At 39.4% G+C, this 18,614-nt stretch overlaps 1 protein-coding gene across 3 annotated transcripts in view; it reads right to left on the reverse strand.

The window, feature by feature from the left end:
- Nucleotides 1-10,457: 10,457 nt before the first annotated feature.
- The window catches only part of LYPD6 (LY6/PLAUR domain containing 6), a 119,539-nt gene continuing 111,382 nt past the window's right edge, over nt 10,458-18,614 (reverse strand). For all 3 annotated transcript variants that reach the window (XM_046018117.1, XM_046018115.1, XM_046018114.1), the window contains 2 exons: nt 12,934-13,064; nt 10,458-10,994 (listed from right to left, as the gene is read on the reverse strand). In XM_046018117.1, the coding sequence (XP_045874073.1) occupies nt 10,827-10,994; nt 12,934-13,064 (299 nt within the window). In that variant the 3' untranslated portion in view covers nt 10,458-10,826. The remainder of the gene's footprint in view (nt 10,995-12,933; nt 13,065-18,614) is intronic.

The raw sequence follows: 18,614 nt of genomic DNA on the forward strand, positions 1-18,614 counted from the left end.
GCTGGGTGAGCTCGGAGCGCGGCTAGAGGCTGGGGATACGGGAGTGATTGGGTGCTGTCCTCTGGGGGCGCACTGAGGAGAGGGGCCCCAGGCTCTCGGCTCCTCCGGGCCAGAGACTAGGAGGCTGCCATTTTCATTCCCGTCCTCCGGAACTCTACGGAAAGCGTTCAGGGAACAGAAGCTCCCAAAAGCGAACCCGAGCCAATTACTTAGTCTGGCCACCAGTAAGGGCGGTGCAATCCCGCCTCGGGCAAAGACACTTGAGAGTCACTACAACAGGCCCCTCCCCCAGAAGATCAACAAAATATCCAGCCAGGACGAAGTTCATCTATCAAGGAAAGCAGGTTCAATTCCTAAGACAGCAGCGCAATTCCAGAGGAGGAGAAAGCAAAGCATGGAACTCATGGCTTTCTCCCCATGATTTACTCTTGCAGCTAATTCAATTTTTTTTTCTTTTTTCAATTTTTTTTCTTTTTTCTTCTTCTGCTAAATTTTTTAAAACTTTTACCCTTTTCTTTTTTAACGTTTTTTGACTAGTTTATCTAAATATATATATTTTTTCTTTCTTTTTTATATTTTTTCTTTATTTGTTTTATTTTTTAAATTTTTTTCTTTTTTTTCTGAACCTCTTTTTATCCCCTTTCTCCCCCCCCTCCCTCCCCCACAATTTGAGGTCTCTTCTGATTTGGTTACAGTGCATTTTTCTGGGGTCTTTGCCACCATTTTAGTATTTTATTTGATCCTCCATATCCTCTTATCTGGACAAAATGAAAAGGCGGAAAAAATCACCACAAACAAAAGAACAAGAGCCAGTACCGAAGGCTAGGGACCTAATCAACACAGACATTGGTAATATGTCAGATCAAGAGTTCAGAATGACGATTCTGAACATTCTAGCCGGGCTCGAAAAAGGCATGGAAGATATTAGAGAAACCCTCTCTGGAAATATAAAAGCCCTTTCTGGAGGAATTAAAGAACTAAAATCTAACCAAGTTGAAATCAAAAAAGCTATTAATGAGGTGCAATAAAAAATGGAGGCTCTCACTGCTAGGATAAATGAGGCAGAAGAAAGAATTAGTGATATAGAAGACCAAATGACAGAGAATAAAGAAGCCGAACAAAAGAGGGACAAACAGCTACTGGACCACGAGGGGAGAATTCGAGAGATAAGTGACACCATAAGACGAAACAACATTAGAATAATTGGGATTCCAGAAGAAGAAACAGAGAGGGGAGCAGAAGGTCTATTGGAGAGAATTATTGGAGAGAATTTCCCTAATATGGCAAAGGGAACAAGCATCAAAATCCAGGAGATGCAGAGAACCCCCCTCAAAGTCAACAAGAATAGGTCCACACCCCATCACCTAATAGTAAAATTTACAAGTCTTAGTGACAAAGAGAAAATCTTGAAAGCAGCCCAAGAAAAGAAGTCTGTAACATACAATGGTAAAAATATTAGATTGGCGGCAGACTTATCCACAGAGACCTGGCAGGCCAGAAAGAGCTGGCATGATATATTCAGAGCACTAAACGAGAAAAACATGCAGCCAAGAATACTCTATCCAGCTAGGCTATCACTGAAAATAGAAGGAGAGATAAAAAGTTTCCAGGACAAACAAAAACTGAAAGAATTTGCAAACACCAAACCAGCTCTACAGGAAATATTGAAAGGGGTCCTCTAAGCAAAGAGAGAGCCTAAAAGTAGTAGATCAGAAAGGTACAGAGACAATATACAGGAACAGTCACCTTACAGGCTAATAATGGCACTAAATGCATATCTCTCAATAGTTACCCTGAATGTTAATGGGCTAAATGCCCCAATCAAAAGACACAGGGTATCAGAATGGATAAAAAAAACAAAACCCATCAGTATGTTGCCTACAAGAAACTCATTTTAGACACGAAGACACCTCCAGATTTAAAGTGAGGGGGTGGAAAACAATTTACCATGCTAATGGGCATCAGAAGAAAGCTGGGGTGGCAATCCTTCTATCAGATCAATTAGATTTTAAGCCAAAGACTATAATAAGAGATGAGGAAGGACACTATATCCTACTCAAAGGGTCTGTCCAACAAGAAGATCTAACCATTTTAAATATCTATGCCCCTAACGTGGGAGCAGCCAACTATATCAACCAATTAATAACAAAAACAAAGAAACACATCAATAATAATACAATAATAATAGGGGACTTTAACACTCCCCTCCCTGAAATGGACAGATCATCCAAGCAAAAGATCAACAAGGAAATAAAGGCCTTAAATGACACACTGGACCAGATGGACATCACAGATATATTCAGAACATTTCATCCCAAAGCAACAGAATACACATTCTTCTCTAGTGCACATGGAACCTTCTCCAGAATAGATCACATCCTGGGTCACAAATCAGGTCTCAACCGGTATCAAAAGATTAGGATCATTCCGTGCATATTTTCAGACCACAATGCTCTGAAGCTAGAACTCAATCACAAGAGGAAAGCTGGAAAGAACCCAACTACATGGAGACTAAACAGCATCCTTCTAAAGAATGAATGGGTCAACAAGGAAATTAAAGAAGAATTGAAAAAATTCATGGAAACAAATGATAATGAAAACACAACAGTTCAAAATCTGTGGGACACAGCAAAGGCAGTCCTGAGAGGAAAATATATAGTGGTACAAGTCTTTCTCAAGAAACAAGAAAGGTCCCAAGTACACAACCTAACCCTACACGTAAAGGAGCTGGAGAAAGAACAAGACAGAAACCCTAAACCCAGCAGAAGAAGAGAAATCATAAAGATCAGAGCAGAAATCAATGAAATAGAAACCAAAAAAACAATAGAAAAAAATCAATGAAACTAGGAGCTGGTTCTTTGAAAGAATCAATAAGATTGATAAACCCCTGGCCAGACTCATCAAAAAGAAAAGAGAAAGGACCCAAATCAATAAAATCATGAATGAAAGAGGAGAGATCACAACTAACACCAAAGAAATACAGACAATTATAAGAACATACTATGAGCAACTCTACGCCAACAAATTTGACAATCTGGAAGAAATGGATGCATTCCTAGAGACATATAAACTACCACAACTGAACCAGGAAGAAATAGAAAACCTGAACAGGCCCATAACCAGTAAGGAGATTGAAACAGTCATCAAAAATCTCCAAACAAACAAAAGCCCAGGGCCAGACGGCTTCCCAGGGGAATTCTACCAAACATTTAAAGAAGAACTCATTCCTATTCTCCTGAAACTGTTCCAAAAAATAGAAATGGAAGGAAAACTTCCAAACTCATTTTACGAGGCCAGCATCACCTTGATCCCAAAACCAGACAAGGGTCCCACCAAAAAAGAGAACTACAGACCAATATCCTTGATGAACACAGATGCAAAAATTCTCACCAAAATACTAGCCGATAGGATTCAACAGTACATTAAAATGATTATTCACCACGATCAAGTGGGATTTATTCCAGGGCTGCAGGGTTGGTTCAACATCCGCAAATCAATCAATGTGATACAACACATTAATAAAAGAAAGAACAAGAACCATATGATACTCTCAATAGACGATGAAAAAGCATTTGACAAAGTACAGCATCCCTTCCTGATCAAAACTCTTCAAAGTGTAGGGATAGAGGGCACATACCTCAATATTATCAAAGCCATCTATGAAAAACCCACCGCAAATATCATTCTCAATGGAGAAAAACTGAAAGCTTTTCCGCTAAGGTCAGGAACACGGCAGGGATGTCCATTATCACCACTGCTATTCAACATAGTACTAGAAGTCCTAGCCTCAGCAATCAGACAACAAAAAGAAATTAAAGGCATCCAAATTGGCAAAGAAGAAGTCAAACTATCACTCTTCGCAGATGATATAATACTATATGTGGAAAACCCAAAAGACTCCACTCCAAAACTGCTAGAACTTGTACAGGAATTCAGTAAAGTGTCAGGATATAAAATCAATGCACAGAAATCAGTCGCATTTCTGTACACCAACAACAAGACAGAAGAAAGAGAAATTAAGGAGTCAATCCCATTTACAATTGCACCCAAAACTATAAGATACCTAGGAATAAACCTAACCAAAGAGGCTAAGAATCTATACACAGAAAATTATAAAGTACTCATGAAAGAAATTGAGGAAGACACAAAGAAATGGAAAAATGTTCCATGCTCCTGGATTGGAAGAATAAATATTGTGAAAATGTCTATGCTACCTAAAGCAATCTACACATTTAATGCAATCCCTATCAAAATACCATCCATTTTTTTTCAAAGAAATGGAACAAATAATTCTAAAATTTATATGGAACCAGAAAAGACCTCAAATGGCCAAAGGAATATTGAAAAAGAAAGCCAAAGTTGGTGGCATCACAATTCCGGACTTCAAGCTCTATTACAAAGCTGTCATCATCAAGACAGCATGGTACTGGCACAAAAACAGACACATAGATCAGTGGAACAGAATAGAGAGCCCAGAAATAGACCCTCAACTCTATGGTCAACTAATCTTCGACAAAGCAGGAAAGAATGTCCAATGGAAAAAAGACAGCCTCTTCAATAAATGGTGCTGGGAAAATTGGACAGCCAAATGCAGAAAAATGAAATTGGACCACTTCCTTACACCACACACGAAAATAGACTCAAAATGGATGAAGGACCTCAATGTGAGAAAGGAATCCATCAAAATCCTTGAGGAGAATGCAGGCAGCAACCTCTTCGACCTCAGCCGCAGCAACATCTTCCTAGGAACAATGGCAAAGGCAAGGGAAGCAAGGGCAAAAATGAACTGTTGGGATTTCATCAAGATCAAAAGCTTTTGCACAGCAAAGGAAACAGTTCACAAAACCAAAAGACAACTGACAGAATGGGAGAAGATATTTGCAAATAACATATCAGATAAAGGGCTAGTATCCAAAATCTATAAGGAACTTAGCAAACTCAACACCCAAAGAACAAACAATCCAATCAAGAAATGGGCAGAGGACATGAACAGACATTTCTGCAAAGAAGACATCCAGATGGCCAACAGACACATGAAAAAGTGCTCCACGTCACTCGGCATCAGGGAAATACAAATCAAAACCACAATGAGATATCACCTCACACCAGTTAGAATGGCTATTCACAGACCTGTACCCCTGGGGATAAAAATACATTATATGTTTATATAAAAAAAAAATTTGGAAGGGGAGGCAAACCATAAGAGACTATGGACTCTGAAAAACAACCTGAGGGTTTTGAAGGGTCAGGGGTGGGAGGTTGGGGGAACAGGTGGTGGGTAATAGGGAGGGCACGTTTTGCATGGAGCACTGGGTGTTGTGCAAAAACAATGAATACTGTTACGCTGAAAAAATAAATAAAATGGTAAAAAAAAAAAAAGAATAAAATACCTAGGAATAAACTTAACCAAGGAGGTGAAAGACCCATACAGAGAAAACTACAAGACATTAATAAAAGAAATTGAATATACACACAAAAAAGGAAAGATATTCTGTGCTCAGGGATTGGAAAAATCAGTATTGTTAAAATGTCCATACTGTCCAAAACAAGCTAGAAATCCAGTGCAATTCCTATCAAAATTCTAGTGGCATTGTTCATAGAAATAGAACATGCAATCCTAAAATTTATATGGAACCACAAAAGACCCTGAGTAGCAAAAGCAATCTTGAGGAAGGAGAACAAAGCTGAAAGCATCATGCTCCCTGATTTCAAAGCTATAATAATCAAAATCGTGTAGTATGGGCACAAAAATACACACATAAATCAATGGAACAAAACAGACAGCCCAGAAACAAATGCATGCCCATATGTCAATTAATCTGCAACAGAGGAGGCGAGACTATATACTTGGGAAAAGACAGTCTCTTCAATAAATAGTACGGGGAAAACTGAACAGCGACATGCAAAAGAATGGAACTGGATCACTGCCTCACACCATACACAAAAATAAACTCAAAATGGATTAAAGACCTAATGTAAGACACCAAACCATAAAACTCCTAAAAGAAAACATAGCCAATAAACTCTTAGACATCAGTCTAAGCAATATATTTTTGGATCGGTCTCTTCAGGCAAGGGCAACAAAAGCAAAAATAAACAGTTGGGACTATATCAAACAAGGAAGCTTCTGCACAGTGAAGAAAACCATCAAAATATAAAAAGGCAGACTACAGAATGGGAGAAGATACTTGCAAAGGATACTTCCAATCAGGAGTATCAATATCTAAAATATATAAAGAATTTATACAACTTAATCCCAAAAAACCTATCTGATTAAAAATGGGGCATGGTGGGACCTGAATAGACATTTTTACATAAAAAATATACTGATGATCAACCAACACATGAAAAGATGCTCAACATCATTAATCATTAGGGAAATGCCAATCAAAAGCACAATGAGATAACAACTTGCAACTGTCAGAATGGCTATTATCAAAAAGACAAGAAATAAGACATGTTGGCGAGGATGTAGCGAAAAGGGAACCCTTGTACACTGTTGGTAGGAAGGTAAATTGGTACAGCCACGAGGAAAAACAGTATATAATTTCTTCAAAAACTTAAAAATAGAAATGCCATATGACTCAGCAATTCCACTTTTGGGTATTTACCCAAAGAAAATAAAAACACTAACTCCAAAAGACTTATGTGTCTCCCCGCTCTGCCCCCACCATTATCACTGAAACCTTATTTATAATAGCCAAAATATGGAAACAACTTCAGTGCCCATTAATGTGTAATTGGATAAAGAAGATACATATATAATATATATTATTATTCACCCATAAATATAATATGTATATTATTCACCATAAAAATAATGAAATCTTATCATTTGTGACAACATGATAGGAACTTGAGGGCATTATGCTAAGTGAAATAAGTCAAAGAAAGACAAATACCATATGATTTCACTTATATGTGGAATTTGAAAAACACGCAAGTAAAAAACCAAGCCCACGTTACGCTGAAAAAAAAAAATAAAATAAATAAAAAGGGAAAAAAAAAAAAGAAATCAAAGGAGAAAAAAAAAATGTGAACATTCAAACATTTGATTAAAGGAAATATGTTGTAAAAAAAAAAAAAAAAAAAAAACCAAGCCCATAGATACAGTAAATAGACTTGTGGTTGCCAAAAGTGGAGGGGCAAGGGGAAATCGGTGGAGGGGGTCAAAATTCTAGTTATAGAATAAGTAAGTCATGGGGTTGTACAACATAGTGACTATAGCTAATAATACTGTACTGCATATTTGAAAGATACTAAGAGAGAAAATCTTAAAAGTTCCTATCAGAAGAAAAAAGCACTTCTAACTATGTAAGCAGACAGATGTTAACTAGAATTATGGTGGTCATTATACAATGTATAAAAATGTCAAATCATTATATTGCAGACACCAGACTAATAAAATGTTATATGTCAATATGCATCAATTTAAAATAAATAAATACATAAATACATAAATAAATGAGAATGACCAGAGATCACAAACTGAGGTTTTTCAAAGTCCCTTTCAGTATCTATAATTTCACTATGAAAAATAAAATGAATTCACTGTATAAACATTTATACTATTCAGATGTTTGTTTCCTGTTGCAGAAGAAACCATCAATAGAAAACACTTTCTGTTTTTATCATCACTAACAGAAAGGAAGGAGATTTAAAAATTAAGAGTTAATGGGATAGTATTTAGAAACATACATGCACACACACTTTTATTTTTCCTGATTTAACAAAGAAAATGCTCTAGGGGAACTGCAGACCTGATTAAAAAGTCTGGTAATCTTTCCCTCTTTGATTTTCTGGGGCACTTACTGTATACATGTATCATTTGGTGTGAGTGAATTGTCTTGTATCTTCTCATGCATGTATTTCTTGCCTACACAACAAGAAAATGAACTTCAGGGCTAAGTTCCCTGTGATCCCAAGCCCTATGCCTTATACATAACCTGAGTGCTGTAATCACTGGCTGACATGAACATTGGCAGGGAGGAGCCTGGTGAGATACACTTAAAACCTTTATTCATTGATTTACAAAATGTACAATATTTACAAAGTTTAGGCATTCATCCCGTATTGACACAAATGCAATGGGGAGTCTGAAAATAAATAAGTGGCACATAGGTTAATGTACATATCACGGCTGTTTGCACTTCAAGCCGCCACCAGCTGTGGGATTTAATGGAAAGTTTAATGTAGTAGAAAAGTTACACGGATGACCAGTCCTGGGCCTTCCACATGAATGGCCCTTCCTTGGCTCCTTCAGGCTGGGGATGGTGAGCAAACCACTTTCTTTCAAGAGAATGAAACACCAGCCATTGTGATAGGCACACGAGGTGCGCATGGTCACATCTGTGTAGAGTTTGTAGTGATTCCCTCGGGTGGCAGATGAGTTCGCATCACTGGGGACCTCGTCCCTCACACCAGACAGGGAGGCTCTGGTATGGTCGTTTTCTCATTAAGAACCAACATTTGGCCTTCGTCTCTTACCCACACTGCATGCAGTACTTGGCAGGTATCAGTGGAGAGTGGCCATGTGCAAAAATGGTACTTGTAGATATGTACAATGTCAAGTTTCACTGTCTTAGAGCATTTACAGCAGTTAACCTGCCACCTCTTTTAGCAAGAGGAATGAACTAGGAAGCTGTACCCTCCACCCCTGGAAGAAAAAACACCATCTAGAGGACACACACAAATGGTGTCCTGCAGAAGCAGGACTGGGAAAACTCCACATGAGCAGATGGACAGATTCCTGTGGTCAGGTCTAGAAGTTTTCCTAGGGGTGGTAATTCCATCTTCCCCTCCCTCTTCAACCCCACCTCAACCTATAAGACCTAAGCTGGAAGGAAAAGGCTTCCTCTTATTGAGCTTCTTAGAGCCTTAGTATCTTCATCCGTAGCGTGAAAATACTAGTAATATTCTCTAGAGGGTGCTTGCAGGTTTTATATGAATATATATATATATATATATATGCACTATATATAGAGAGAGAGCTTAGCATAGTACCTGCCACATAAAAGGTGCTTAGTAAGTGTCTTATTTTCTCTCCCTCTACTTCCCTCACCCCAATTAAAAGCAATGTATTGATAAGCCTACCAAACTCTGATTTAAGGCCATTTGATGCAATTTAGGTTATTTTATATCAGAGTTACCATTGTCAGTTTATATCTGGTAATCCCTGAGGAGGTCTCATATTAAAAGCCACACACATTTTCCTGTGTAAGGCAGATGGACCCCGACAATGATGGCTCCACCAAATTTCATGCAGATATACTCCATAGCCCTGCAGAGAAACTCATACCAGTGATGATCACCACCTGAATACTTCTGGGACAACACCATGGAAGAAACCATGAGCAAAAACCCTTAAGGCCAACGCATTCCTCTCACTCAAACATAAGTTAATTGTTTTTCAACACTGGTGCAGGTACTATAGATAACTTTGAAAAAACATGTATCATAAGCTCTACCACTGTTGAAAATAAGTATTCTCATTTGATCATTTCATTCAGAATAAAGAATATTTTACAATATATTTAAGTTTCTAGTTATGCCATACAAAAATAAATATCGTATAAATGATTTACAAGGAAGAAGAACAAGTTGTAACTCAGGCCAAAAGTATTGGAGGGATGGCAAAAGTTTACCATCTACTTCAAAAGCAATCACCCAAATGAAAGAAAAATTCCCACTGGGTCTTCTTACTAGTCTCACCATCACCCAACTTGCCACCTATTTCTTGTCTTAGGATATTATGTCTTCTTTCCCTATCAACCTTGAGATAATGTGATGCAGAATCTTCTCCCTAAAGTAACTGGGGACTTGAAAGAGGAAGAACCCAGGAGGGCTCTCTGGCAATATGAAGTGCAGATGGGAGATCTGGCTAAGCCACTGACTGGGCCCTCATAGCGAACTTGGGTCAACCTCCACATATCTCTATCCTTTCATTCTGAAATCCTATGTCTATTCTAGCTATGCCTGAATAGAACCCCATGAGTGGAGAAAACCCCTTCCTGCTTTAGGACTCTTAGGACACCCTTTGGCCCAGGTAGAATTCAGGATCTCCTGGAGCACAATGAGGTTCCAAATCAAGGCCAATCTCACCAATTATAATGAAAGGATACACAGCTACTTTGTGGATGCTAGTTCCATTAAGTTGGGAAAGATCCTTCTCCAGCTACCCCTCCCCCTATGCAACAAACTTATGATTGGCTTTTATTTCTTGCACAGAGTAGAGGGAATTTGATTGCTATCATTGGGAGAAGGATATTGGGAAAATTAAGTTGGACAAAGGCTTACTACTTTTCCAGAGAGTCTGACTCAGTCAGAATCTCCAAGGAAATAGTCCATTCATTTCAGAATCAAAGTTTTATAATTTTAAAGCTATAAATAAATTCATGATTATATTTAAACCACTGGTCCTTTACCTTTCTCCTGAAGAACACATATCTATGCATGTCTATATAACATACTGTCTAACATCTCAGAGGATCCCAGGACCTCCTATGGATCATGCATGTATTCCAAATTAAGAGCCTCAGATCTCAATAAATGCAGAATTATTTCCTGGAGTGAAAAGAAAGGTTTGTGGTATATGACTCAGGGTTTGGGGGCAGGCTGGCTTTGATGAGGTCTTAGGCTTGGAATGACTACACTGAAGCAATGCTTGTTCCTCATGGTAGGTGTAAATGTTTGGCTGTGAAGACATCTGAGAGTGTCATGTTTTCACATGTCTAACTATTGTCAAGCCAACGACTCATGCAATGACCATGGACCATGGACCATGGAGATCTCCATGGACTGCTACTATACATGGCACCTTGGAGCTGCTATAATGTGAGTCCCAACCACATCCACAAGCAGGACACCATCACTGACATGAAGTGTGGGTGCCCATTTGTCTGATTTATGGGTGACGTTGTGGCAAATGTGGCATCAGTTTCATTTCGGGGAAGTGGCAAGTTACAGATATTTCCTTCACAACAGGAAGTGCAGACCTGAAAGAAAGGAAGAGAAACAGAAGGCTGATGAGAAGCTGGCAGATCTTGGAAGGAGGTAAGGATTTCTAGAAGGAACGGTCTCCCTCACAGTCAGACTCAAACGAGAACTACCTGTTCCACAAAAGAGGCACCAACCTTGCATTTAAGGAAGTGGGATGAAATTTCATCTGGAAGCAATGTGGTCAACATGGAAGCCCTCTGGACTAAGCTTCAAGGAACTCTAGTTCTGTTTTTGACATCCCACCAGGTGATTATTACATGGTTCTACAACCTTCCTAGGTCTCAGCTTTTCCATCTGTGAAATGGGGATTATACTCTATATAATACTCTACTATCTCAAAGAAGCCCCTTCTGACTACTTGAAGGCATCATTCAGAGGGTAAACTTTCACTTGCCAAATTTCCACAGTGTAACTGAAGTGAAAACAACCCAACTTAAAATTAACTATTTACTTTTGTTAGAATTGTCTACATAACTACTGCCATTCTTGTGTATGAGTTAAAATTTGGAGGGTTTTCATTAATGGAATTATTCCTGCTTTATACTACTTTATTCATAGACTGTAGGAAAGAAAGAAACCTAAAGGATTGTTGGCTGAAATTATCTGGGGCCATGGCTACACAAAGTACAGACCAGTAGCTTCAGCATCACGTGGGAGTCTCTTAGAAACGCAGAATCTCAAACCTCACTCCAAATTTAGTGAATCAGAATCCACATTTTAACAAGATCCCCAACGGATCCATATGCAGAGTAATACTCAAAAAATTCTCTGATCGTCAATATCCTATTTAGTCATTATCCTGCAAGGATCTGAGGCTGGTCACAGTTGACATGGGCTAGGAAGACATCTTGAGGAGCGAAACTGATCAACTTGAGCAGAGAAACTGAAGGTCGGAAGTGAGCCTGAATGCTGTCAGACAGAATTACCAGCTCTTGTGATCTGAGCATATGATGTCACTTCTCTGATCTTTAAATTTTTCCATGGTAAACTAGCCCCAATAAAGCCTGAGAGCCTAGCTCGCTGGTGGTGGGGTGGAGAGTGAGATATAAAACCCTTGGGTTTATCTTTTACATTTCAAACCAGGATCAAGTCAGCAGATTATATTTTAAATCTGAATTCCTAGTGTATTTCACAAGTTGCTTGAAAATCAGGTGTCTTCTACTAAATGCTACTAAACATGGTGTTCCAGGGTTTTGAGAGCAGAAGTTGCCTCTGAGCACCAGGAAAGCAGCCTGAAGGGGAGAAATGAGCCAACTCCAAATAAAGGCCAAGGCCTGATATACAAGATTATATGTGGAGCCAGATCTGAACAGCCAGCAGGAAGAGTCAGGGGCATTCCCCATTCCAACCATAGTCAGGCTGGTCCTTCATATTCTCCTTCAAGGCTGCACTTGAAGTTCATTTAACACTCAGTGCTTCTGTATAGGCACCAGATGGGAATAAACCCACAAGGAGATGGTTCTCTGATCACCTACTTAAATGATTCAGGACCCAATGGATGCATTCCCCAAATCAGCATTCCAATGAAGCCATGAGCCTCACTTCACAGATAGTTATCAAAGCTAAACTGCTGTGGCCATCCTCAGCAGAATGAATTGTTGCTACATCTGCATTACCACTGAGGACATACACTTCCCTAATTCCTCATCCTTCTGGTGGCTTGATTACTTTCTTCTGAGTAAAGAAAGGGCTTACGGCAATTTTCAATACCCTCTTGGTGTTATGTTTACATGATTTATATGGGCTTTCCTATGCTCTGATATAAATGTATCTTCTTAGAGCAAACAGGAAAGGAGAATCTTCTCATCATGGTATAAAGACCATCAAAAGCCAGGCTACATCAGGGAGTGAGAATTTGCTCATGAGCACTGGCACACATCTGCAGCAGAGGAAGGCTGACTGTGCTGTACCCATCACTTGCTTTGTTGCTCAGACCTTGTGGCCTTCATGTTCAGAATCTCTGCAGCCAGTGGACAAGCACTCTTCCAGTGGGACGCAGCGTTTGGTGACAGAGATGCTGTTTCCTGTGACTTCCATTGTATGCTGAGTGTAGCAGTATCTGGTCTCTGTCAACAGAGAAAATATGTTTCAGTTGAGATGGGAAACATTAGCCCATCCTGCCTGGAAGGGAAACAACAGGGGAGTCAACACTACAATCTTGAAGAGATTTAACAGCACATGAGATGTGTTGTAGTACATGTAGCACATGTGTAGTGTTGACAGGGGAGTCAACACTACAATCTTGAAGAGATTTAACAGCACATGAGATGTACACTGTGTTGAGTTCTGTCCAATCCCAAAGACATCCTTGGAGAGATGCACTTCTGCACGGTACGGGGAGAGCCTTCTGAAGAACACTGGTCTCTCTGCCTGTCGTCATCCCCATAAGCCAAGATATAATGGTGTCATTCCTTGTCTTTCAAAAAAATGTTCCCACTGTATCGATTTTTGTTTTGGGGGATGAGAGGCTTGGAGGGATGATTAGGATGCGAGAGTCCACAATTTTCAAGAAGATAAAGGGGTGAAGAAGTTCAATGAATACAGGTTAAAGAAAAAAGAAGTTAGGCAGGTAACAATGGTCTTCAAGGAGTGAAAAGGCTATAGCAGGAGCTGGGGGTGTGTGTGTTGTGTGTGTGTGTGTATGTGTGTCTGGGTGTGTGTTTTGGAAATAGCTATTCCCATGTAAGGGCTGAACAATTAAAAGTAGATTCATTTTATCTTGAGAAAATGACTTTATCCAAAAGAAAGAACTTCTTGACAATACGCATAGCTGGATCCTAGAATTTAACCCCACAATGAAGGTGTGGAAATGGAGGAGTATCATTTCTCCCTACTATGATTTCTAGGATGGCAGATGTAGACAGATCATGATGTAAGTTTCTAGATAGCCCTCAAAGTCTTAGGAATCCAAAAACTTCAGATTTCTCCCAAACTACCATGGAGAATTTTTCTACTTCTAATTTAAAGACCAAAGAAAAATGGCTTTGTCAAAGTAATTCTTTAAGGCCTCTAGGCAGTGTTCAGCTTTCTAAGCCGGGGATTTAGGAAAATGTTCCTGTTCCACTTTCAGATTGAAAAAGAAAATGAATAATTCTTAAGAAATGTCACTGAGCTGTTTTTCATCCATATCTTGGACTCAATTTTGCATGCTTTATACATTTTGGATATTTAGTGGCTAATGTGGAATTATGACCTTCTATGATATTATTTATTAGGCAAAAAAATTCCCCCCACCAGATTCTGTCACAATTTTGGCAGCTTTGAACCAAAGTACTAAAGTCCAAAGAAAGAAGCTTAAGAATTTCAGGCCTTGAGAATGAGCTAATACAGACCACATTGACACATCTTGAGAGTTAGGAAAATTCAGGGTTTTTAACAATCTTCCCAAACACTCCCACCTGACAGGAACCTGAGTGACCTCTGACTGAGTCTTGCCAAGGACAGAGATTTTCTTGATGGGTACACTATTGGGGAGGGTGCCTGGGCTGAGTTTAGTCAATGCCCTCCCCCAAATGCTATCCCCACAGTGCATCCTAACCAGAATTTTGTCAGTGGGAATCAGGTCAAGGAGCCCTAGATAGCTCAGGGTCCTGGGGAGCTCTTTGCAAGTGCAGTAGGTAAGGCAACCCTATGAGCTCACAGGAAAGGTTGGAAGTTTTACACCAGGCAATGATTCTCCCAAAGTCCTAAAATATTTTAAAATTGGAGTGACTGTTTTTCTGATGCCAAGGAGGTGGCAGATCTCTGATTTTTTAAGCCTGTGACAGGTTTTAGCAAATGGAGACCAGTAGCCTGAGAGATTTACCACATTTCCCAAAGTGGACTGGTTGACCTCTTTGGTACCAGACTTGGACATTTACGGTCATGACAAGTATACCTTTCCCACCGGCGCACCTTCAGATGTTCAGGAAACCAGTAAAGACAGGAATGCCCTTATCTCCTGTCTTCTCTTCAGCAGACAACCAGGAGGAGCTGCCAGAGGTTTTATTGCTCCAAAGGTAAATCTGAGCAGATAAGATCAAACATTTATGGAATAAGTAAACCACTACATGGTTTCAGTTTTGAAAATTGGGTTTGTCCCCCAAGCATTAAATTCTCCTGTCTTAAGTAAGCCCTGAATAAGAATCGGTGAACTTGATATAACTACTTTTTGTTCTTACTTTTGTGTCCATAATAAACTCTCTTTTAATTTATTATTTGGAAATTTATTCCACTGCAGAGATAACTAATGAGCTTTTTTTTTTTTCCCTCAGGAAATATGCAAAAGCCCAATACCTAATAAGTTAATTCTTGCCATCCTGGGGAGAGAAAAATGATCAGCGATGAGGCTAGATAAAAAATTTTCTTACACTTGCCATATCTAACCCGTGAAACAAAGATATTTTAAGAACACCCCATTACTTCTAGCAGCAGCTACCTTAGATCTGAAGCATTAATCCATTCTACTTCTTATCTTATAAAAACCCCTAGGTGAGTTATGAAATGTTTAACGTTAAAAAAAAAAAAAGGTTCTACAGTAAATAAGTCTTGGAAATATTCAAATAAAGTTGAACAGATTTCTTTAGAACACAACTTAGGAGAGCCTTGAATGTGTATGGTGATCTTCAAGGCGAGCAGGGGGCACGCGGGCAGCATTTCCCAAGCAGGACTAGGTGGACCGCGTGTGGCTTATCACGGGGCTGTAGAATTGATAAAAAAGGAGTTTCAGCCTCAAAGCATTGCTCTCCATGCATTCTGAATAATCCTTGGGTTAGTAATGAGGTTACAGGAGAATCAAGCCTGCTGATAACTTCACACTAAAAGGATTTCAAAGGCTTTTATCTAAAAGATAAAAGATGGATTTGAATTTCTACCAGGTTAGTTTCAGCCTCTAAAATCTCATATTCTGCAACTGCAAGGTATTCCCAGCGGTTGTGAAACAAAAGCCTTTCACTTTAAGACTCACAGGCATGCAACTGAAAGCAGAACTGGGTATAAGAGGGCTAAATCAACTAGTGGAAAACACAAAATATATAATTTTTCATGAAATACACACACACACACATACACACACGGAAGTTCCATAACCTAGTTCTGAAATCAAAAAAATGTTCAAAGCTAAAATGTAAATTACCAATTCCATTTTACCCACCAATATTCAGTTTCTAATAACAGAAACTGTTTAAACAAAATATACAGCAAATGATTTGAATTAAAAATGACCAACTCTTTGGTAAAAGACTTCCTCGGTACTCAGTTATTCCCTATGGGTCCACTAGTTTTTTTGTTTTTTGTTTTGTTTTGTTTTTACAAACATATATAATGATTAAAGTGATGCTAGAGAAACACTCACCATGTGTGAGAAAATTAATGGGAGGAATGTAGCTTTAATCATAGCATTACAAATTATATTGAAAAAATAAAAGTCTAGTGGCAGCTGCCGGCCACTCCCAGCCCTCAGCCCTTCACATCTGGCTCTGCTCCTTCCAGGCCCTCCTCTGTAATGACTGTTTGCCTAAGGGTCCCACTGGATGCCCTTTTCCCATGTGTGACCCCAAAGGATCTACTTTGTGTAATGTAGATCTGGGACCTACTGTGTATAATGTCCTCTGCGTGATTTCCCTAGACTTCAGAGTTTTGTCTTCTAGATTTTTTCCTGCATCTCTGGTCTCTTTTTTTCCTATACTTTCCTTAACCTGAACGTTGATATTCTTCCATGTTCTCACTGAAGTGACTTCCTTCAACCTCTGGTGACATTATCTTCAGTCTGATACTCTCTCCCACACTATAGAACTAATCTCCAGCTATCCCCTGCACATTGCCAGCAGCACCTCATACCTCATGTATCTCAAACAAATCAAATTCCCCATTTGTCTTCTCATGTTTCTGTCTTAGGAAGGGACATCCTGAGATGCGGCACCTCCATCCTGGACTAGGAAATTCAGAATCAGCTCAGAATTCTCTTCCCAAGCTGGGTGTCTCCAAGTCCCCTGAAATGTCTCCATAATCCTTTTAATCTTTCTGTTCCATTTTCCATTTTCCCAGTGCGGGACCTCATCATTTCCTATCTTCTTTGTCTCTGACTTCTCTCCTTTCTAATGCAGATGCTGGACAACCACCAGATATATTACTGGAACCAAGGTCAGATAATGCCTCTTACTGCCTACGAGAGCCTGAGTGACCCTACCTGTCCAGGAGCCTCGACTGCCTACTGCCAGGTTTGTTTAGCCTACTGGAGTGGCCAGTTTTCTCCCTGCTCCTAAAGCTGTGTGTCAAAAGTGTAAGAGTAACTTTGCTTCACTGCTAAAGGAACCGATTACTTTTATACCTCACATCTTGAAACTCAGCACTTCTTATTATTCAATATTGATTGAATCTAGGCCCAGACTACCTCATGATTGCTGGCTGGATATTTGAGACACGACGTTACAGGACACCTGGGTGGCTCAGTTGGTTGAGACATGACGTTAGAGCTTTTGACCATTCTTCACAACAAAAAAATTTCCCCCTATCTTCTGCTCCTGGAAACCTGTTCTTCAGGGTTCAATCTAAATGTGACGAATTCTGTGGAACCTTCCTTGATTTTCCTTCGAACCAGAATCACAGACCTTCTTAGCTTCCTCATTTGGTAGGTCTGGCTTTCCTTCTAAACAGTTTCTCAACATGAGCACAATTGAAGTTTGGTTTTTTTGGTTTGTTTGTTTGTACTGACTGATTTTTTTAAATCAGTGTTTTATTATTTTGAGATAATTATAGATTCACATGAGCTTGTAAGAAATAATACAAAGGACGGGACTGGAAGAGATTATGCTGAGCGAAATAAGTCAAGCAGAGAGAGTCAAGTATCATATGGTCTCACTTATTTGTGGAGCATAACAGATAACATGGAGGACATGGGGAGATGGAGAGGAGAGGGAGTTGAGGGAAACTGGAAGGGAAGATGAACCATGAGAGACTATGGACTCTGAAAAACAACCAGAGGGTTTTGAAGGGGCGGCGGGGTGGGAGGTTGAGAAACCAGGTGGTGGTAATAGGGAGGGCACATACTGCATGGAGCACTGGGTGTGATGCCAAAACAATGAACACTGTTATGCTGTAAATAAACAAACAAACAAAAAAACACAAACAAACAAAAAAAGAAATAATACAAAGGGACCCCTTCACCCACTTTTCTCCAAATGGCAACATAATGCAAAACTATGGTACAGTGTCACAACCAGGATATTGACATTGATACAGTCAAGATACAGAACATTTCTATCTCCACAAGGATCACTCATGTCAACTTTTCATTCTCACATCCTCAACCCACCTTCCTCCAACTGCTCCTTAGTCCTTGGCAACTACTAATCTGTGCTCCATTTCTATAACTTTGTCATTTTAAGAATGTTGTATAAATGGACTCATACAGTATGTAGACTTTTAGGATTAGGCATATTCGCTCAGCCTTATTTACTTGAAAGTTATCCAGATTGTTGTATCCACAGTTTGCTAATTTTTGATCCTGAGTAGTATTCCATGCCATGGATGTATCAAGGTTGGTTTAACCATTCACCCATTGAAAGGGTATCTAGGTTTGGGATATTATTAGTAAAGCTGCAATCAACACTTGTATTAAGGCTTTTGTGCGAACATAG

Source organism: Meles meles, chromosome 9 (assembly GCF_922984935.1).
Source record: "Meles meles chromosome 9, mMelMel3.1 paternal haplotype, whole genome shotgun sequence".
Lineage (NCBI taxonomy): Eukaryota > Metazoa > Chordata > Mammalia > Carnivora > Mustelidae > Meles > Meles meles.